The sequence below is a fragment of the Uloborus diversus genome, chromosome 8 (genome assembly GCF_026930045.1).
Source record: "Uloborus diversus isolate 005 chromosome 8, Udiv.v.3.1, whole genome shotgun sequence".
Classification (NCBI taxonomy): Eukaryota; Metazoa; Arthropoda; class Arachnida; order Araneae; family Uloboridae; genus Uloborus; species Uloborus diversus.
Genome location: NC_072738.1, coordinates 2,527,412 through 2,550,894, shown reverse-complemented (window position 1 = coordinate 2,550,894; position 23,483 = coordinate 2,527,412). Strand labels below are relative to the sequence as shown.

The following is a 23,483-nucleotide window of genomic DNA, read 5'->3' as shown; positions in this document are numbered from 1 at the left end:
AATTAAGTCTAGATCTGTCACGTGCGGGACAAAATGTCTGCTTTTCCGTGGACCCACCTGATTGTTGGACTGGTAGAGGTCTCTGGGCACTTGCCTCTGCTTGAGGCTGCTCTCTCCGTCCAGGCTGGCCGTCTCCAAGTAGCAAGTGCCCTCTCCGTCCCCGCTGCACCGCAGAAGGAGCATGTCGGCCGGCACCACCTCGTTGCAAGACAGATGCACCACATCGCCCACACGCACGTCGCACCACAACGTCTTCACATAGCGACCGGCCTGCCTGCGGAACAAACGAAGACATTACGTATACAACCCAAATTCAAAAAAATTAAAAAATTAATTTGAATTTTGACCTCTTGAATTCAAATTATGTTTTTCGCAATCACGAGTGTGTGTGTGTATGTAGGCATGTGTGTTTACGTGTGTGAGGGGGTATGTGTTTGTGTGTAGGGGGTATGTGTATGTGTGCGTAGGCATGTGTGTTTGTGTGCAGGTATGAGTGTGTAGGTAGTTGTGTGTATGAGTGTTTGTGTGTGGTGGGGAATGTATATGCGTGTGTAGGCATATGTGTTTGTGTCTGTGTGCAGGCATGAGTGTGTGGGTAGTTATGTGTAGGCATGAGTGTGTGGGTGGTTGTGTGTGCGTATGTGTAGGTGTCTGTATGAATGTGTAGGTGTCTGTATGTATGCGTGTGTATGTATGTGTTTGAGTGTGTGTATGTGTTTGTGTGTGTATGTATTTGTGCGTGCGTGTGTGTGTGTTTATGTGTAGGTGTCTGTATGTATGCGTGTGTATGTATGTGTTTGTGTATGTGTGTGTATGTATTTGTGTGTGTGTGTGTGTATGTATGCGCGTGTGTGTAGCATATGAATGCAACCAGGAGACGGCTTTCGCTATAGGAGCAGCATCGTGAGGACCCGGTCGACGGTGATGCTGCGGAGGGTGCTGGCAAGAAAATAAAATGATAGCACATCAAAACAGTCAAGTGAGAACAATAAGCAATCGTGATTGATCAAAAAATAGAATATCATAACTGTTTAAATAAATCTTGTCTCTGAGTCGGGCAAAATGAATACAGGCTAATTAAACAAAGTAAAACATGTTATTAATGAATGGGTGAAACAATTTCAACAACCTTAAAGGTATTATTTTAATAATATAAGGGTCGTTAACAAATTTGAAAAGCATGTTGATTTTTTTTATGAGTCAAAAAATTAAAATAATCAATTCATTTAATGTGAATTTAAAAATTATCGAAAATATTTGCATGCCTGTTAACTATGTAGGTTGAGACAAGTTTAAAGCTTGGCGCCCAGAAAATTTTTCGTTATTCTTTTGTTGAAAATGGGTCGTTAACGTGATAAAATCGGAAACAAGGAAATTGCTTATTTTATCATTGTTTGAAGTCAGAAAAAAAAAACAGTAAATCTTGGATTATAAGAAGGATTTAATATCTACGTTCTTGAAGATTTTAAAGGAATATAGAAGAATCAACCAATTAAAAAATAACCGAAGTAAATGAGGTAGAAAGTTTGCAACAGCTGGTAGAGAGGAACGCAAATCACAGTGAATTGTCCAAAATAACAGTTTTGAAAATGCTTCTTACATCCATAAGTGTTGGAAAGAATCTGTAGTTATCGTGTCCAAGAGAACTACACTTAAACGATTGCATAAACTGCAGTTGCAATTGTGGGTCCTCGAAGTAAACCCAAAGATGAACATAAAGCAGGGACGTGCCCAACCCTCCTGGAGCAAAGATAAGCTCATCTAGTGGCAACAAGTCTGAGAAAGTATTTTATTCTGTGATGAATCTTTAATTGAAATATCTGTTGAAGAAAGTGGTGTTTGGGTTTGTCATTAGAAAAGCGAAGCGCTTAAGAAAACTTGTGTAAGACGTTCTCCCAAATCGAGACATAATAACTCCCCATACCATAATCCTTTATGGTATGGGGGGGGGGGGGGTATTAGAGTTGTTGAAACTGGACAACTATATGTATCTTAAAACAATGTTTATTCCGTTATTTATCAAGATATACTGGATTACTGCATGATACTCTCTTCTGAGGCACAGCAGGGACATATTCAGTGACACCTTATCTTTTAACAAAATCCCGCTTCATATCACATCTCTAAATCGACTCACAGATTTTAAGCAGGAAAAAAGGATTTCGGTATTAAACAGGCCAAGCAATTCCACCGATCTCAGTACCATTCAAAATTTGTGGCATTGTCAAATCTGAAGAAAAAGGTTCAAGACCTAGGGCCCGTCAACAAAGCTGAACTCATTGCCGCATTGAAGAGGGCATGGAAACAGTATCAGTAGCCTTGAATGTAAACAGCTGGTGGAATTTAAATCTGAAAGGATTAAAGATGTGATTCTTGCAAAAAATGAAGCTCAAGGATATTAATGTTGTTTCGTTTAAAAATGTTTTTCAAATTTTAATTTTAATATTCTATTTTTTTGACTCAATGTAAAATATCATCACTATAAACTTTTGGATAATTCAGTCTGAGATAAATTTTAATTAAGTTTATTTGAAATGTTATGTACCCTTCAGTGCATAAGAAAAGCGGCACGTTCATTTAAATACCTGCCTTGTTTTTATATTTTGTCAGATTAAGCACATATTATTTATATATATATATATATATAACAGTGTTCAATGACCCTTTCATTTAACATTAGCCGTAGCATAGAAAATGCCACAAATTGAGAAACATTTAATTCCCCCAACTGTTATTTTGTAAATAAATAATTATTTTATTGCAAAAGATGTGCATATTACTAGTGTATATGATAAAATGCAGCATTGCTTTTTCAGTTCAATGTATTTTGTTAACCCCCCCCCCTACTTATGAAGTTCAGGGGAGGGATTGAACACCCTCTTTCAATTGAAATAGGAAGCTGAAATTCGTCCAGTATATTACTATCCACAAGTCTAAAAATATGGAGGGGTGTTCCGTTGTCTAGAAGAAACTTTTTTATTTTTACATGTATTTTTGAATGACCCTAACGCATGCTTTTTTTTTGAAATGTTATTGTTTGGAGCATATTATTATTATTGTTACTTGGGTAAGGAGCATTTTTTAATGCAAAAAGACAATAATCTCCGAAGACCGATCAAATTTTTCCACGAAAAGGTACCGGTTCGCTGGACCAGCAATTGGACTCCCAGGGGACAGGGGTGTCCACAAAAAGGATTATGGCGCAAGTTGCGTCATCAAGACTTTTGGAGGGGGGGAGGGGGGAATGATTTAAAGTTTTTTATTTCTTTCTTTACTTTTTTATTAATTTATTTTTAATTTAAACTATTCATTTTATTTTCATTTTATTTCATTAATTATTTTGTGTGTGTGTATACTATTGGTGTAGCACGGAACTTTTCTAACAAAATAATAATAATAATAATAATTAAAAATAAATAAATAAAATATTAAAAAATATTTTTTTAAATATGAATAAAATAAAAAAGAGGGCTAAGAACAAAAAATAAAAAAAGGCAAAAGTGTTGAGTTTCTTTTTTTTGGGGGGGGGGGGGGTAGAATTTGCACCCCCGAACCTGGGGGGAGGGGCACCCCTGCCAGGGAAAGATGACAGCATAAACGACAATGCTCATTTTCGTAGTACAATTCACATCATTGTCGTAAACACAAAACCTTTGAATGAATTTTTCGGAGGCACGGAAGTGGAAATTATATTGCCCGCGTTTTCACACTTCCGGAAACATCGCGTACGAAATTCGCACATAAAACTCAGCATTGGAGAGGAAAGCGTGTTTTCCGAACTTGCATTTCCATAATGTATTCAGTCAATGAATAGTCACAGAAAGGAAGGGAAGGATGTTTACATTTTTTTTCAAACCAGTAATGGGCCATTCCACGAAAAAGTCAACCGTTTGTCCCGCCCGTGATGGTTCATATACTTCCTTAAAAATTAATAATTTTAAAGAATAATGCCGAAATTTTTTGCGTACACTATCACACTATGTTAAGCAGAAAAAAATTGTTTAATAATATGTTAAAGTATCATTATTCCTTTTGCATCGGCCCGGTAACCACTTGTCCGTTCACTTTTTTTCTTTTTTTTTTTTTTTTTTTTTTTGAAGGAGAGTTGGCGCGCAAGTTTGATGCCTGTGTCCTGTGTGAATTCATAAAACGTCTTTGCCTGTGGAACAAGCATTATGTATTTTTTAAAAAACTACAGGGAAAATCCGAGGGAAGAATTGTTTGGATTTCTGGATGACGAATTCCCCATACTTTTAAATGCATATATTGGGGCGTACCACATCAACTTTGGAAAAAAAGAAAAAATTCATATTAATAAAAACAAAGACTAGATTTTAATATGTGTGGTAAGAACAGTACTTTTGACAGACTATTCATTCAAAATTTTCATTTTCCTGGTTTGTTGCATTCCAGGGAAAAAATGCTACCTTAAAATGCTATAAAAGCACTTATTTTTTTGATCCCGTCGTAATAGCGAGAATTGAAGCCTCGCAATTTTTTCCAATTTTATTTATATAGTAAGAGTTTATACTGTTCATAGAAAATTCGCGAAACTTTAAGTTTGCAAAATCACGAATATTTTCCTTCTCGTAAAATATTATGACTCCCCAAAACAATTATGTTTCGTTAGTAAAATATTCGTTATAAGGACAGGGACAATGAAAATGATTGTCATTTAGAGTCAGGAATTCGTAGGAACTACTCTCTCCCTCTTTTACTAGTTTTTATGCAAACTGTTTACAGAAATCTTTACTAATAATAAAGCTGAAAGTCTGTCTGGATCTCTGTGACGCGCGTAGCGCCCAGACCGCTCGGCTGATTTTCATGAAATTTGCCACAGAATTGGTTTATAGCATGGGGGTGTGCACCTCGAAGCGATTTTTCGAAAATTCGATTTTGTTCTTTTTCTGTTCTAATTTTAAGAACGTTTCACCGAGCGAATTAACGTGGGCGAGTAAATTACCAAATTATCATAACGTGGAACCGTAAGATGGGCAAGCATAGCAAATTGGCGAGAAATTCATCATCCATTATTTGTAAATATACAGGCGAACCAAATGACCTTTTCATTTTCTACTACGGGCAAAGCCGTGCGTGTACCATTAGTGGACAAGTAAGGTCGAAGAAACTTCTCTAGCAAAGAGATAAAGGCTAAGGAAGTCCAACTATAAAGTTTAGTTCCGTCATAGTGACTGCAGGGCGTGAGATGAAAAACTTCACCATTACCGAAGGTTTTTAACAACGAAGTATGCTCTTTTAAAACGATCAGAAAGAGAAAAATATCAAACAATATTACATTGTACTGCTTTATATTTAATTTGCATATGTCCGAAACGAATAAAATGCAGAAAAATGTCATTAACATGAAGTTAATAGTCAGGAGTTAAGGGTCTTCTCTAACACACCTCCCCCTCGATGATTTTAATCACTCCTCTTTCACCCGCCTGATCTTATGTAGTTATGTTTTTCTACATTTAATAAAAACTTAACAATAGAGACGTACCGAGTACTCGGTAACTACTCGGTATTCGGCCTACTCGGCCAAATTTTGATCAGATACTCGGCCAATACCGAGTAGTTGCAAAAAATTGAATATTGTCCAAGACAGATATAAAAATTTATAAAAAAGCTCAAGCATATATAATATTCTGCAATCATTTACAATTCAAGTTTACAAGTCAAATTTAAATTTTGGGAATAATGAAGTTTGAAATGCTTCAATGGAATAAATCCTTATTTTAATGTCCCCAAAGTTAATAAAACTTATTTATTAAAAATTGTGCAAAAAAAGTAAGCATAGAAAATATCGAATTTTTATATTAAAAATGGATTTTTGCTACAAACAAAAATTAGTTATAAGAAATATAAAAATACCTTTGCTCTTAAAAAATAAAAGCAAATAAAACAACGTTAAAAGCACAGTGCAGGAGCACTGCAGACACATGTTTTGGCGTTACAAGGAATTCCTTTTTCAATGCACAAAGTGTGAGCTCGTGGATTTAAAGGCATCCGACAAAAGTCGGATTTTTTTTGTCGAATGTCTTTACACTCTTTAGCTCACATTTTCTGCACTGAAAAAGACGTTCCATATAATGCAGAAACACGTGTCTGCAATGTTCCTGCACATTTTTTTTATTTGCTTTTAAAAATTATTTATGTTTGGCGGACTAGAACTGTAATAGATTGGTATAATTTGCTTTAATTCCAACTTGATTAATCATACCTTTATTTATTTTTAATTTTAAAAATATTTTTTTGTAAAATGTTTGACACACACACACACAGATATATATATATATATATATATATATATATATATATATATATATATATATATATATATATATAAACATTCACCAGGAATTCAGTTTTAAAAACTATTATATGGACAAGGATGTCTATACTACTATTCGAATAAGTTCAAAATTCATCACATATGTATTGGTGATTTTTTCTTAAAACATAATTGGTACTCGTTAACTCGGCCGAATAGTGGAAGGCCGAGTACTCGGTACTCGACCAAAGTACTACTCGGTACGTCTCTACTTAACAAGTTATGTAATTTACTAATAAGTATGAGAATCTATCACGAATAATTTCTGACAAAAATAGCTCCGTTCTTTTGTGCTCTCTAATTTTTAATATAGTGATTTGAAGTGCGATTTCTATAATGAAACATTAGACTCTTAGACATGGTGGGAACAATGGAAGGGTTGGTTTTGAGAAAGAAATTTAGGCATTACGTTTGTAATTCTCAAACAGAATTTCAGGAAAAAAAAATTCTTTTCAATATATATGCACTTTCACATCTTGAAGAACTTTCTAAAAAAGAACTAATGTATTCAGTTGAGATCATTTAAAACGTTCCTTATAACCGACAGTTCACTATAGTGAAATTTGACAATATAGCTGCACATAATGTAAAGTAAATGTCAGCTCAGGAAATGTAAATATAAGATACTAATGCAGTCCTTACACGTTGTAGCTTCAAGAATTTCAATGCAACTAAGATAATGTCTTAAAAGCATTTTCAAGTGGACACGTGAATTTTATCACAATTTAAACAATCTTATGACGCAACGGAAAAAAAGGAATTATTTTTCTCTGTTCCGATTTGACTTCTCAGAGCGAGAACAAGAGGCTCGACATTACGAAATCAATGGAATTCTGTATCTGAAAAATGAAGTATTTTTTGTTAAACTGTGAGCTTTTAAAAGTGCCCAGCTTGTTAACTTTAAATGGAAGCTCAACCAGGACGTATGATACTTCTTGAAAAAACATATTTATCTTGTGCAACATCATGAAGAGCCAAAGTTAAAAAGTAACTTGTTTATTATGGCTATGAAATATACAATGACATGTTAAAGGAAATACTGAGAATACGCTCTTTACAATATTAAGTAGCTCATAATACTTTAAATGACTTCTGAAGCTAACATTCTACGTCAAAGTATGAAACGTTAAACATATTGAGCTATGATATTCATGTCAAGAGCAGTAAGCCGAAGCTATCGGCAAAAACGGACAGACTCAACTGAGCTGCCGAAAGAAAACAACCAAGTTTGACTTGGGTTGAAATTGAAAGGGAAGAGAATGAGGCAAAGTGCCGGGAGCTTAAATGCTACCGGCAATCTGCATATTCTGCTGACGCGATCTTGTTGCAAGAAGGAAAGAACGAACGAGAAAAAACTAATGCAAATTAAGGTTGCCAACACTTTTGGAAAATAATTTACCTCCTTTCGTAACATTTTTAAACAACTACTGAAAACTTGTGAGTGACTTTGATTCAATTTAAGGATTAACATATATTAGCATTAAAAAAAACAACAAATTTGCAAAAGTATGCCGACAGATGTTTCGATACTACAAGGAACTTCTTTTTTAACTAAAAAAAGAAGGAACATATGAATGCAGAGACAAATTGTAATTTATCTCCTGATGTATAGGTCCATTAGGACAAAACGGATCATTGATATAAAAATTTAGAACATTCAAAGACCAGTAAGAACCTTGATGTTTTTTAACAGAACCTGTACCATACACTGAGTCCGACAAAAACTAAATTGTTAGGGGCCAAGGAAAAATATTTAGGTGCCAGACAAACTGTTTCTAAGAGTTTATAAGGCAAATTTAGTGTAACAATGGCTTCTGAAAGATTCTCTCGGTAAAACCTAATCACCTCACCACAATATTGGGCTTTGTCGGACCCTGCACATTAGGGTGCGTCTTATTTTTAAAGGTGTTATTTTTTCATGAGGCACCCTCTCATTTTGTTCCTTTGGATGAAAAAACAATTCTTTAATCTAAAAAATAATAAAAAAATTTTGAAAAAAAATAGAACCGACTTCAAAATTGCTCTAAAAAGTAAAAAATAATTTTATTCTTTAAACAATATCGATAATGCTTTTAAACATAATTTTTGAAGTTGGCGCAAAAACAAAACGTAAAATCCAGTGTAACCATGCTTCGTTCATATTTTTTTTCAGAAAAGCATCCAAAGTTACGAACGAAACATTTATATCGCTATTCAAATATGCTGTCATCAATGCATAATGTATGTGATAGTGAAGAAACTGGTCCAGGTTAAATTTATAGTTGTATTTGAGTTATGGCTGTGAATGATTTTATCTATCGTTTTTGCGCCAACTTCAAAAATTATGTTTAAAAGCATTATCGATGGTGTTTAAAGAATAAAATTATTTTTTACTTTTTAGAGCAATTTTGAAGTCGGTTCTATTTTTTTTCAAAATTTTTTTATTTCATTCTTTTTAGTGTAAATATAGGTATTTCAGAAATAGTAAGAAGTTACCATCACGAAACTTCACATTTTTTTCTTAAAAGTGCTCCATACTAAAAAATAAAACTATTGACACGCGTTAAACTTTAAGCGATCCGATTGGCACTAAAAACTTATCTTTGTTCCTCTCTGGAAATCATGCGTAGTTAATTTAATTATAACCATTTAAGTATTACGTTTTTCCTAACTAATTTACATTCCACAGCATCTAAGTTGCTCATGATGCAATCCTGTATTTTCTTACTTAGCCCCGATCATCTGTTATCGGCATAGATGATAACGATAAAAATACTACAGAGTAGTTGAGTCAAACCTAATGGTAGCATTGTGAAGGCTAAGCAGATCCTTATCACTGCATCACCTCGCTTCCAGGTTAGGTTTACCCCTACTATGGAGCAATAGCACTGAAGAAAGGAAGAGTTTGATAATTCACATAGTGTTACTATAAATCAGCAGGGTTACTAAAATAAAATTATTTACGCCAAAAATGAGGCGACAGCGCCAGATTCCCCATTATCGAAATATCCCTTGAAGAAATTTGATGCTTGCTTCAGAGAAGCCTTCATTCAAAATTATCATTACAATTACTATTAATGTTACTGTTATATGGCACCAAACTTTTATAACAATGAGTTTCCTATTGTCGCGTAGATGAAGATAGCGAAGACAATGTGAAAGCCAAATGAAGCGAATACTCGTTAGTCTCAACTCGAGATCTTTATTGAAAACCACGAATGAACGTTACATCTCCTTATATACAACTTGAGAAAGTGCTGGAACTTTCCAGACTTGGAAAGATACAGAAATTAATAGAACATTCGAGAAAATACGGGAAACAGTAGAAACGAAATTTTAGTAAAATTCACTTTGTCCTAGCCGGGATTTGAGCCCGCGTCGCTCGTGTGGGAGACGAGTATTCTACCACTGAGCCACCGTTATCCACGGATGAAAAGTGCGAACTTCGCTACATCATTTTAATCATTTAATAGGGAAATTTACTGTTTTTTGCCCATAACTTTTTTTCTAAAGAACAAATATGGTCAAACAAAGTAATGGGACCTAAGTTGAGCCATCCCCTATCCATTAAAAAAAGAATCATCAAAATCGGTTCACTAGGTGAGACGCTATGAGTGGACAAACAAAAAAAAAAAAAAACATACATACGGTATGAATTGATAACCGCCTCCTTTTTAAAGTCGGTTAAAAATTGAATAATATTTAGAGCTTAAAGTTTGTCAACTCTCTCACTTTTTATTATTTTTTTAAATTTATTTATTTAGTCTGGATAATAAGTAGCAATCATTGAAAAGTTCGTATTGTCACATGGAAGTAACAAAGAGAAAAATTACATTATTGCTGATTGTGAAAGATCGAAAATGTAAACCTGTGATATGAATGGCATTACCAAACTTTTGGATGCTTTTTTGACATTATTACATTAAATGGCAACCATGAAATGCTTATTATTTTCTTGTATATATAAGGAATTGGTATTTGTGTTATGTTAAACTCAACCAATCTAATTTCATGTTGATTAAAAATGCGACAAGATATATTGGGGAGTTGATTTTTACACCATTTTTTTCACAATGAATGTAATTTTAATCACTGGAAGCACCCCCTAAATTAAGTTCAAAATCTGTGAAACTTTCATGTGTGTATTTCTTCATCAAAAGAAAGCATTTAAAGGGGTGCCCCATAAGAAATTCAAAACTTTTTTAAAAAGTGCATTATAAGACATACCCTACTGCACATACATATAAATAATTCGATTCTCACAGCATTCGCATCTTGCGTACCACATTACCAAACATGTTTTCACGCTACACTGTATTTGAAACGTTCCTGTGTGGAATATAATGGACAGCTGATGCGCCTAATTTCTGCCAATAACATATGCGGTAAAAACCAGGAAAGCTTACCGCTAAAAGTGAGTAACCTTCCTGATATTAACCTGGAATCTTTCTAAAAAAATCACAAAACCTTCCCAAACAAAGTCAGTCATTGTTCGTGACTATCTCGGGAATATTCAGTGAAAACATACGTGCACCCTCATTCACCAAGAAAGCTCCTAAAGCAAATATGGCCGAAGCTAAGTGGGAATTACAAGCAATTCCTCCAAAACTACAATAACTGGAGACTGAATTTCGCCCTTGATTGGGGCTCAGTTAGTCCGGAGGGGCCGTAATAAGCTAAGAGAGAAATATCTAACAAAGAAGCGTAATATATTTTTACACTGGTAACGAAAAATATTTTTCCCCACAGTGTAAAATCGGCATTCAGCCATTTGTTGCGATTCAGAAACTTTTTCGCAAAAAAAAAAAAAAAAAAACTTGTTTTACACAGGAAACTGGGGTAAACCATTGAAATCCCGACATGTTACCCGGAAGTAGTGACGTTTTGGAATTTTTTTACATTGTACACCTGACGCACACGTTTAGGTCACAAATACCATATGTCCCAATAAACAAGCCACATATATACACCAAAATAATCTAATCAATTTAAAGCAACCCCATTAAAAGAAAAACTAATTAAATTTAAATAAAACCATTTTTTTTTCATATTTATGTTATGATTTTGCTTATTAAATAAATGATGAATCAGTGCAAAAAATTTCAAAACTCTAAAGTACATAATAAAAAACTTTTCAAAATGTGTCCCGGACCCCCTTAAGTTTAACACCTAACATCTTATAAGCAAGATGTATACTTTAAAAATGCTATAACGGAAAGCCACTCGAACAGAGTCGACCCTGGGACCATTTGGTTGAAAGCTTAATGCTTTACAGACTGAGTTACCTGGCACTTACATGCTTCGTAAAAGTTCAAATCAACAATTTTTTTCATGTATTATTATTTTCTTAATCAGCCAAATAAAAACTGATCCAAAAATAATTCCAAAAAATAAGAAGTCGAGAGAAAAAGCTATATTTTTCTTAAAGGAAAATGTGTACTTAACAGCAGTCTAAGTATCCAATTAAATCAAGGAAAAACTACATAACAGAGAGAGAGAGAGAGAGAGAGAACGGAAAAGTAAACAAATCATTCCCAAGTAATTATAACATCATGAAAAGAAAAAATGACTATTCACAAATGAAAATAACTTTACGGAAAATTACACTATTTATTCCAGTTTAAAATGTACGGAAGACTCGAGACATGACGGGAGGAATGGAACAGCTGCATTTATGTGCCGAAATAAAACATTAAAAAATGTTTCAAACTTGTCTAGTGGATGTAGTAGCATTAAACGCTTGCTGTCGCATCTGTCAGAAAATGTGTAAATAATTTGTCACTGTGTATTTCAGCGTAGAAATGCAGCTGTTCCATTCCTCCCGCCATCTCATTCCCCCAGACTCTCTCCAACCGATAAACAAAATAAACTGAAAATATAAGGAAAACTACTATATTTGGATATTCGGAATGAAACTCACAAAAAGTAAGCAACTGTCTTTTTAAAATTCAGTCATCCTTTGTCTTTAAGGGGTTTTAAAAAGTTAGATGAGACAGTTTTTTACGTTCAAATCACAGGAAATAGTTTTTTTTTTTTTTTAACTTCCAAATTACAGGAAACAGTCAATTTTTTTTTACGTCCAAATTACAGGAAATAGTCAAATATTTTTTTACATCCAAATTACAAGAAATAGTCAAATTATTTTTTTACGTCCAAATTACGGGAAATAGTCAAATACTTTTTACATCCAAATTACAGAAAATATTCAAATACTTTTTTACATCTAAATTACAGGAAATAGTCAAATACTTTTTTACATCCAAATTACAGGAAATAGACACACTTTTTTACGTCCAAATTATAGGAAATAGTCAAATACTTTTTTACATCCAAACTGCAGAAAATAGTCAAATATTTCAAAGAAAATAACTCAAGGGACTGGTGTGTATCGTTTGTTTCATGTTGAAACATAAAGGAAAATCGCGTTTAATATGCTTTTATCTACATAAAAGAGTTGATTTTTCCCATACACCTTCGATCTTGAAAATAATGGTTGTCAAAAGAAAAGTATGTCGCAGGTATCCAGTTTGAATAAACAAGAAACGGATCCAAGAAAGTGAACAGCTGTTCATACAACACGGAACAGCTGGGAGAACAATATTCCTTCGGTCACAAGGTCTTACTGTAGTTACCACAATGTTCGGTAGATGGAGCCATTGTTATTTACATGCCGTGATTTTCCAAAGGATGCGGAAGAGAAGACACCCATAGAAGAGCACCTCAGACTTATGATGAATTTTGAACTTCCAAAAATTAAGATATTTGCATCGCACACACTTCAAGCAACATAAAATGACCACTTTTCGACATTTAAACAAGTTTATAGTTCATTCAAGTGAGTATTTAAAACCTCACGAAAACAATAATAAATGGACATATATTACATTCACACAAACCTGCAGGAAATGCATACACGCGTTTCGGGGTTACAAAAAATCAATCCCTTTTTCAGCGCAAAAAAAGAAGAGCTATGAATGAAAAGAATCTGCAATTTTGTGCGAATTAGAGTCGTAATATTTCTTTTTACGTTTCCGAACGAAGCTATTTCTTTGTTTCTTACACGACAGGAGAATACTTACTGAAAAGTAGGGGACACTGGGGATACTTGATCCCTACTTTAGTTTTTAATTTTTTTCTCTGCTGTAAATATCAGTTTTTTTTTTTTTTTAAATTGCGTGAACAACTGTAATTTTTTCCTCTATCTGACAGTATTTTTTTAGTTGAAATTGAACAGATAGTTTTGGTAAAATATTTTTTTTTTCAATATTTTCATAAAGATATCATGGATCCCCACATCAAGGAATACAATCCTTGGAATCTTCAATCCAAGAATCTTCGTGGGGGATACTTGACCTAGCTGAGAAAGTACATAGACTTTTCATTAGATGTCTAGAAATTTACTAACGGATTTTAGTTTTCTACATAATGCTTCTAAAAAATAACACTATTTCTAATTTTCTTTGTTAGATAATAATAATGTGAACACAAAATAACATAATTTTAAATTCCACTAATAAAACAAATGTACACAACTTTAACGAACTTATGACGCTTTTGATCAGTTACTTATTCTCCAATACAGTTGTGAACAATATCTTAATATATAAAAATCAATGTCCTGAGATAACATATATATATATATATATATATATATATATATATATATATATATATATATATATATATATATATATATATCAACGCACAGCCAATACGGCTGAAGCCTCAGACTTGAAATTTGACTGGCATATCCACATGATTACGAAAGTATCCACTAAGAAAGGATTTTTCGAAATACCAATTAGTTCGGGAGAAATTAATTAAAACCCGTTAATTTCTGTGAAATTAAAACCTGTCGTTGAAATTTAAATCCCTTATTTTCAGAGGCTTTCCTCCGTTCAAATCATTATTCAGTACTTCATCTCAACTTTTGGTCGATAGTGAATTTTAAATTTGATATTGTCTTTGTTTCTCACGTGATTCTTCGAGGCTTTTCTCAAGTCAAATAATAATGTTTCTGTCTTTTGCTTTCATTTTTTCAAAACTAGAAACGAAGTTTTTAAGAACATCATCATAGGCGGACTATCCTTTTGAATTTAGAAGAGTGCAGTTTCCTGTAAAAGTTTGCTTTGCAATAACCGTTAATAAGTCACAAGGACAGACATTAAAAGTAGCAGGGATCAATTTAAAAGAAGACTTTTTTTCACACGGCCAATTTTATGTAGCTTGCTCCAAAGTCTGTTCATCAAGCAGCTTAATAATTTTAGCACCAGAAAAAAACAACAACCTAAAAATGTGTTATGCAAAGAAGTTCTTGCTTAAACATAGGTATAACAATAAAATGTGGATGGTCTGTGTTTGCAAAGATAATCAATACTTTAAAAGAATCGTTAATAACAGTTAAATATCGGTTAAGTACAAGGGCATATAACATAAGGAGTCCAGGGGCCCCGGGATCCTCCCAAAATTAGAAAAAAATATAGGTAATAAGTAATTATTACAGGGGATTTTCGAAACTAGGTGCCCCAAACACTGTTAACCCTTGCTAATTCCATTACCCGAGCAATGCCGGGTACGGGAATGCTAGTATTTTATAAATAAAACTAACAATTTTTTAAAAGTAGCGCAATGAAGTTAAATTACAACAAATAATTACAAAAAATAGGATGATAAGCCCAAAAATCAATTTATTTGCTTCTTTTCTTGCAATGTGAAATTAAGAGTTTTGTCAATTGAATTAATTTTTTAAAAAGAGGGATTTAAGTATCAGTATACTTATAAAAAAGAAAAGAAAGCCTAGTCAATGTTTTTAAAACCTGAAAATTCAAATGTACAGCTGTTGTAGTTTTTAGAGTTCCGCTCAACCCAACTGGATACGTGCAACTTAACACATTCATTCTCATTTGCTACACTTTTGTCAATTAAAAAAAAAAAAAAAAAAGATTGATTACGCATATTACCTTTTCGCTTTAAAAAACTTATTTCAAACTCTGGAAATCTAACTTTGCATTTTATTCACTATTGGGTTGGGCAACTCACTTTTTACTTCCTTTTACAAACGAGCTGATGTGTGCATCACATGACTTCCTTTTACTCCAATTTAATATCATTTTCTCATTATTGGTAGTTTTAATATGATTCAGTAGTTTACTCTCTAAATATCACCAACAGTGGCCAAATTGAAATCAAATTAAAAAATAAAGAAAAAAAATAAAAATCGCCAAATTTGTCGCCAAGTTGGCGACAAAACTTGGCGACCGAAAGACTGGCGATATATCGCCAAGTGTCCGCCAAATTGTAACACCACTTGAGTTTACATCGAAGTTAACAATAATTTCCCCCCAAAAAAGGGCAAAAGACCCCCCCTTTGGAGCATAGGAATGCAACCAACAAAGAAGGTACACAACTAGACCCCACAAGGTGTCTACGTACCAAATTTCAACTTTCTAGGACATTCCGTTCTTGAGTTATGCGACATACATACACACATACACACATACATACGTACATACAGACGTCACGAGAAAACTCGATGTAATTAACTCGGGGATCGTCAAAATGGATATTTCGGGTGTCTGTACGTTCTTAGCAACATATCCACGTGTGGTCGGGTTGAAAAAAAAACTCAACATTCATTTGGGGGTGAGCAAAATGGAAATTAAGGCCGATTTTTGGGTGAAAATTTTTTCGCGAATACAATACTTCCTTTATTGTAAAAGGAATTAAAAAGGAAGTATTGTACTCGCGAAAAAAATTTCACTCAAAAACCGGCCTTAATTTCCATTTTGCTCGCCCCCGAATGAATAATGATTTTTATTTCAACCCGACCACACGTGGATACATGCCTAAGAACGTATAGACACCTGAAGAATCCATTTTGACGATCCCCGAGTTAACTACAACGATTTTTCTCGTGACGTCTGTATGTACGTATGTATGTGCGTATGTGTCTCGCATAACTCAAGAACGGTACGTCCTATAAAGTTGAAATTTGGTACATAGACTCCAAGTGGGGTCTAGTTGTGCACCTTCTCTTTTGGTTGCATTCGGATGTTCAAAGAATGTCTTTTACACCTTTTTGGGGTAAAATCATTGTTAATTTCAATGTAAACTCAAGCGGTGCTATAATTTGACCAACACACCAACACTTGGCAATATATCACCAAGCCTTGATCGCCAAGTTTTGTCGCCAACTTGGCGACGAATTTGGCGGTTTTTTTTAAAATTTGTTTTCAATTCGGCCATATTTAGAGAGTTAACCATTGAAGCACGAAAATTAATCTGTATAAAACGTTTTCTTTGCTTCGGTTCGCAACAGACTTAAAATGAAAATATTTAAAGTGTTTTTTTTTTTTTTGCTCACTCCGAGGCACTATTATTTTTAAATTGGAGTAAAAGGAAGTCATGTGATGCGCACATCAGCTCGTTTGTTGTACATCTAACTATAGCAAAATCTTTTTTTTCTTTTCATTCAAACAAGGGTTTGATATCGATTTCAGCTTGTTCAAGCTCATTTGACTGATCAGAACATAATTCCTCAGTAGAGTTAGTTTAGGTTTAGATGTTTGAGGCGTTATGTGGGTTACAAGTGCGAACTGATATTTCGATTATTTAGCATATTTACTGCAGTGATTGTTTAAATCTATCACCCATACTACGATAAACTTTATTACGTTAACATGGTTTTGAATGTTTAAATTTAAATTCGACTAAATAAACAGCAGTTATATTAAAGTAAGAAATAACAACGTCAAAAAGCAAAAATTGCAGATTACTGCAGACACGTGTTTCGGCGTTTCAATGCGCCTTTTTCAATGCAAAAAATGAGCATATGAATGAAAAGACATTCGACAATTTTTCATCCATAAGCTCATTTTTTTTTGCATTGAAAAAGGCGTTCCTTGTAACGCCGAAACACGTGTCTGCAGAAATCTGTAATTTGTGCTTTTAGTCGTTGTTATTTCTTACTTTACTTTTCAGCACAAAGGTAAATACTTATCTTAACTGTTATATTGTTTTCATTGTGTTTATATTGTCATAGGGATACTTGATTCCCGGGATCATGTATCCCTATAAACGAAAGGATCAAGTATGCTTAATATGAGTTTTTTTTTTTTTTTTTACAAACATACTTGTTCTATTATATCAGTGGTAGTTTACTAAAAATGTCTTAATTATTAAAGACTGTCGTTTCTTTAACATTACACTTCGTTATTTTTTTAAGTTGTATATAGTGGATAATGTAAACTTTAGAATGCTTTCCTTAAAAACGTTTTCCTTGACACATTCAGATAATCATTTCTTGAGATGAAACAAAATGGCTGAAAAAAACTTAGTGTTGCCAGTTTTCATGTACAAGTATAACTTTAACATTATTGTCAGATTTCAAATCTCTACTTAATGATTTTGGTACGTTTTTGGCTGTGGGATCATGTATTCCCAGGGATCAAGTATCCCCAGTCGCCCATAGAAGAAATAAATTTATGAACAACTGAAACCGTTGAGCTTAACAGAGTGATGATGAAACTCATTTTTGAAATACAACGTCTAGAATATATATTTTAAAAAAAATCAACTGATTTTAAGTGTCTATAAAAACGTGTTTACAACTTACTAAAAAAAAAAAAAAAAAATACGGTAACGAATAACGTAGGGCCGACTTACTATATGTATGCAATTTCTACGGGGTGCATCCAAGTGACATATCAAAAGTGTTCGAGCATCTTACGTCGAACGAAATTCAAAATTGTACCTTTATCAACTTATAGAGGTGTAATAACTTTTAACAAGCAAGAAATTAATCCGCAATTATGTTTATTATTTTATAAAAAAAATATATATTGTATGTGTGTGTAAGTTGCATACGCACTAATAGCACAGTGGCACCAAGTTAAAGTTAAAAAAAAAGGCTTTTTTTTTTTTGCAAACTGAACTACTTGATATGATTGAATCAAACGTTATATGAATCGAAGTGAATTTGTAAATACGAAGCTGATTCGTTTGAAAGATAAATCCTAGTTCTTTCAAATAGTTTATACAATTTGTCACTCTATTGCATGTTGCATGATGACAAAATTGAGCATTTGGAAATTCTTTAATTGACACCTAAAGGAAATAGAGGGGATGGGGAGGAAGAGCTAAATTCCATAGACATTCGAATGTAATTTTTTTTTTCAGAATAGGAAAAGTGACTAACTGTGTAGTGAAGTAACAAATTCCTTTTAAAATGTTAAAAGACTTTTAAGTTAATATTTTAATTTTTATTATGAATTGTGATTGCTTACTTTCTGTGCCCTATGCACATGCATGTGTTTTCAGGTTACAAGAAACAGTTTTCACAATGCGAAAACGTTTTCAACTTCCTGCCATTCTAGCTGAATCCAAACTTTTTTGCATTAAAACAAAAGAGGAGGGGGGGATTCTTGTAAGAGTGAAACACATGCATTCAGCATTTTGTAGAAATAATGTGCTTTATAAGTATCTTAAATCCTCCAAAACCAGAACTTAAATATTTACACATGGTGAAAACGAGTAAATTATCCTTTCATTCCAAGCAGAAACATAGCTAGTAATCTTTTCAAGGCGTGAAAATACTCCTTGACTTTTTCCAGAGGAATAAACGTCATTTTAGAGGATTGATATATGCTAAACTAGTAAAGACCATAATAGCGATCAATTCCTTGAAAAAAACCTTCAAAACTTGATTTTGACAGTTGATCAAAAATGACGAATTAATATTTGATATAAACTCATATCGATTTACATGGAAAATTCAGATTTTCAATATTTTATGTTTTCCTTTCCCTTTTTACAATCCCAAACCAATAAGGCATATACCTTACGTGATCTAGTTGTCATTCAAAACATTTTAGTACATTTAAGTCCAGTGATATGTTATCGCCGAAGACGTAATAAGGGGGAAAAAACAATAACAAAGGGTTTTCTTTTGTTTTAAACCGCAACAAAAGAAACAAACCAATGACGTTTTCCATTTTCGCCCACGGGTCGAGAACACACTATTCAGAGCGACGAAAGAGCGATTGCGTCATCGTCGCAGATCGACCTTGGAAGATGAAGCGTCGTCAAGGCAACGTCACCATCTGGAGTGGATATTAATCAGCGGCCGCGTTCGAGTGGGCTGTCTTATTAGCACTTCAAAAGCGTTCAACAGCTGTTTTGATTTGGTTCCGCAGTTCAAGTTCGTTTGGGAGGCCAAGCGTTCATTGGTCGATTCATTTATTTATTCGGTGGAAACCCGTAACTATGGTGATGGGATAACAGGAAGATGATAAGTTCTCCTTGAGGGTTTTACATATCTCGCTTCGGTTTTATTGAAGACTAGTGGTACCCGCACGGCTTTGCCCGTAGTAGAAAATTAAAAGGTCATTTGGTTCGCCTGCATATTTCCAAATTACGGATGATAAATTTCTCGGCAATTTGCAATATTCATTTGCTTGCCCATATTACAGTTCCACGTTATGATAAGTCCGAAATTTACTCTTCCACGTTGTGATAATTTGCTGGGTAAAATTTTCTTAAAATTGGAATAGAAAAAAAAAAAAAACAAAATCGAATTTTCGAAAAATTGCTTCGAGGTGCACACCCCCATGCTACAAATTAATTTTGTACCAAATTTACCAAATTAATTTTGTACCAAGGTCGAACGGTCCAGGCGCTATGCGCGTCACAGAGATCCTGACAGACAGACAGAGAAACTTTCGTAAAGAAGCAGAGGTAAATCAATGTGCATGGAGGAGGAAATGAACTTTTAATTTGTTTTTGAGAAGAATAAACGTTTTGCTACAATATCGCTTTTTGGCAAAAAAAAAAAAAAAAATCAGCCTCAACACATATCAACCAATTTCATATTTATACAATTGAAATTTTGATTAAGGGCTGTCCATATATATTGTCACACTTTTTTTCCGGTAGAACAATTTCCAACATTTGAAAAAATCTACAAAATATTTTCTACAGATATTATACATTCTATAGTCTGCAATACTAAAACCAGATACTTTTTTTCTGACAGTGACATAATCCATTGTCATGTTTATTTCAATTATCAAAGTAGCATTTAGAACAAAAAATGTTCAACTTCAAAAGTGTGGCTTATAACGTTTTTGCCCCGAACCCTTCAATTACAAATTTCAGATGAGGACACAGTTTATCGATATGACCTTGAATACTAACGCTTATGGATGTATTGTCAACCAACTTTTATTATACAGGGTGCGGCAAGATAACTTCCTTATTTCAAAACACAGTGACACTCATTTTACGATTCAGAAGTTTTTATTTTCGTGTAACAGCATAGATACAAGTCTAAAGTTTCGTTTTACGCAGTTTTGAATCTCACACCAGGTAGTTGACCCTCACCATTGTCTACGCACTGAATAAGTCGATTTCAGGCATCTCTCCATGACCCCATCCAACATCGAAGAGGATACGTTGGTCACTTTTGCCCGAATGCTAACCTTTAGGCCTCGTAGGGTCCCTGGACGGTTGCAGTGCTGCCAGATTGGGGGAATTTTCCCCATTTTGGGGAAATCGTGTGCTTTCTGGGGAAATTTTGGGGAAATGGGTTTTGAGGGAAATTCTTTGGGGAATTTTTTTTTCTTGGGGAAAACCCGGGGAAAATTTTTTCAGGAAAAAAGCATTTTTTTCGTATTCAAATTCGGTGTATTTCATGTATTAAATTCGCTTATTTACATTTGGTAGTGAAATTGTGGTTGTGTTCGATGAGCGACTGGTAGCTCACCGGTTAAAATAATGACGTCACCTCCAATGCTTTAGCATTAGCTGCCGTCACTAGCTGTCTCGTGACGATCAACCGGTTGAGCTCGTCGAACGTAAGCTGTTTGTATCAAACAGCGTTGGTTTAGCTTTTCTCAATTTTATGGAATTCGCATTTCACATTATGTGGAATATTATGTTACGGAATTCGCATTGAGTAATTAGTTGATACGTGAAACGGGTTAAAATAAGTGAGTGTGATGAAGAGTGTTCTTGGATAAATTTTTAAAGTTCATAGTTTAAAACTACAGAAGCAGAGTAGTAAATGCAAGTAGAAAAAAAATATTCGGTTATTTCTTACCTCTTGGTCGGCCAGGGACATATAATCAAATTCAATATGAGTAAAAGTTCTTTCTTGATGCAGGCGCTCGTATAATCATTACAAAAAATAAATAAATAAATAAAAAGCGAAAATGAAAAAAAAATAAATGTTGGGGAATTTTAGAAGAAAATTTGGTTGTTTGGGGAAAAAAAATTCTTTCAAGAGAAAAAATTATGGTGGGAAGTCGATTCATTTTATAAAAATATTAGTGGAAAAATAATTTATGAATTTGGGGAATTTTGTTAGAAAACATCGCTTTTGGGGAAAAGTTAGAAGGGAAATGGGGAAATCTGGATTTGACCATCTGGCAACACTGGACGGTTGTCATAACGCAAGATTCCAAAACACCCCACAAAAAATTGGAATGACAAGTGTCCTAGCGGTCCCAGCTCGACCATCTCCGATTTCGATGAAAATTTACAGAGGTGCAGAGATGCGTATAAAACTAACCTACGCCAATTTTCAGTTTCCGAGATCCATATCCTGAAGATCTAGGATCTCTCAGAAAAGTCCTCCCTCGAGGCGGCCGCCAAGTCAGCTAATCTAGCCACCCTGGCGGCTAGTTGAATTTATAAGAGATATTTTTTATACAAAGTGACCATCGAAATCCTGCACATGAAAAATAGCATATTTTCAATGCGTAGTAGCTAGGTTTGTGATCTTCAATCTTCTTTTCGTTAGTGCCTTAATTAAAAAAAAAAAAAAAAAAAAAAAAAAAAAAAAAAAAAAAACAGATTTTTTTTCTTATAAAATTTTATTGTATTTTATTTTTTTAAATGGTGTTCTTTCAGATAAGCATAAAAAAATGAGCATGAAGTCTGTCGTTCAATAGAAAATCTCGTTCTGCAATGAATAACGAATGGTGATTGCCACGGAAACCGGTTTATGGTGATTTTAACCCTGTTATTAGTCGGAAATAGTTTTATTTCTCTATTAAAAAGTTAGTTAGAAAATTAAGCATAATAGAAAAAGAAAAATGTCTTGTTCTAAAAACAGACAGAGCAAGGTAGTTTTCTGTTTCTCTCATATTTACGTTGTAAACAAACTTTTTAAAAGAAGAATAAAAAACTATTTCTAAACTAATAACAGTTTTCCATGGCAACCGCCATCCGTTACACAATGTAGAACAAGCTTTTCTTGTGAATGAAAAATTGACATTTCAAGCTCATTTTTTCATTGTTATCAAAAAGAACACCATCGAAAATTTCTATCGGTACTTAACAAAAAGGAAAAGCGAGGTGATTAACTTGAGCTACAGCGTACTGAATTCAGGCTATTTTTTTACGTAGAGGATTTTGGTGGTCAATTTAGAGCAGGGTTGGCAAGTTTCTGCCGAGGCGGTTAAAACCACTGGTAGAAACCGGTTAAAACCGGCATGGCAAAAACCACTTTCTGCCACTTTGCGGCAGAAACTGGCAAAAACTCACAAAATGAAAAAATAATTCTTGATATACAACAGAAAATGCATGGAAAAAATAATTAATTGTTAACCAAAGTACTGTAATTTTATTACAAAATTATCGCAATTCAAAATCAAATGATACATTGCTTGGACCCTGCAATTGCCTCTTAGAAAAGCTGGTTTCAAAAATCTAAACAGGTTTTCAATTTACTACGCACAAATGAGAAATTTCAGAATATTCTTAAAACAGAAGAGCTAGCAGACAATGCATCAAGGAGCAAACAATGTTTGTGAAACTTTCATCTATTGTATAACTGGTCCACCATGTAGTAACTGGGGTTGTGGTAAACATTTGACTGGAAAAATAAGTTTTGAGAAATGGGGCCAATTTGTTTTGCAAAGCTGTGACATTAGGTACAAAATTTAGTCAAGTAAAATTCTGGCACTTTCTTCTTGAAGCACATGACATGATAATTTCAATCACAAACAATTTAGAGGAAGCATATAAGTGAGCAAATCAGTAATGCCTGTTTAATTCTGTATGTCACTCCTCTTACCTAAGAATCCCGGTATGATTTTTTATCCTTTGTTAAATTAATACAAATACTACGAGCCTCTGCAATTGGAAAGTTCCCTTTCTGAACTAAATC

General features: G+C 33.8%; 1 protein-coding gene across 1 annotated transcript in view; it reads right to left on the bottom strand.

Moving 5' to 3' along the window:
* Window positions 1-23,483, bottom strand: part of LOC129227868 (phospholipid-transporting ATPase VA-like) — a 195,687-nt gene that overhangs the window by 95,944 nt on the left and 76,260 nt on the right. Inside the window, exon 2 of the mRNA XM_054862487.1 lies at window positions 58-274. Within this exon, the coding sequence (XP_054718462.1) occupies window positions 58-274 (217 nt within the window). The remainder of the gene's footprint in view (window positions 1-57; window positions 275-23,483) is intronic.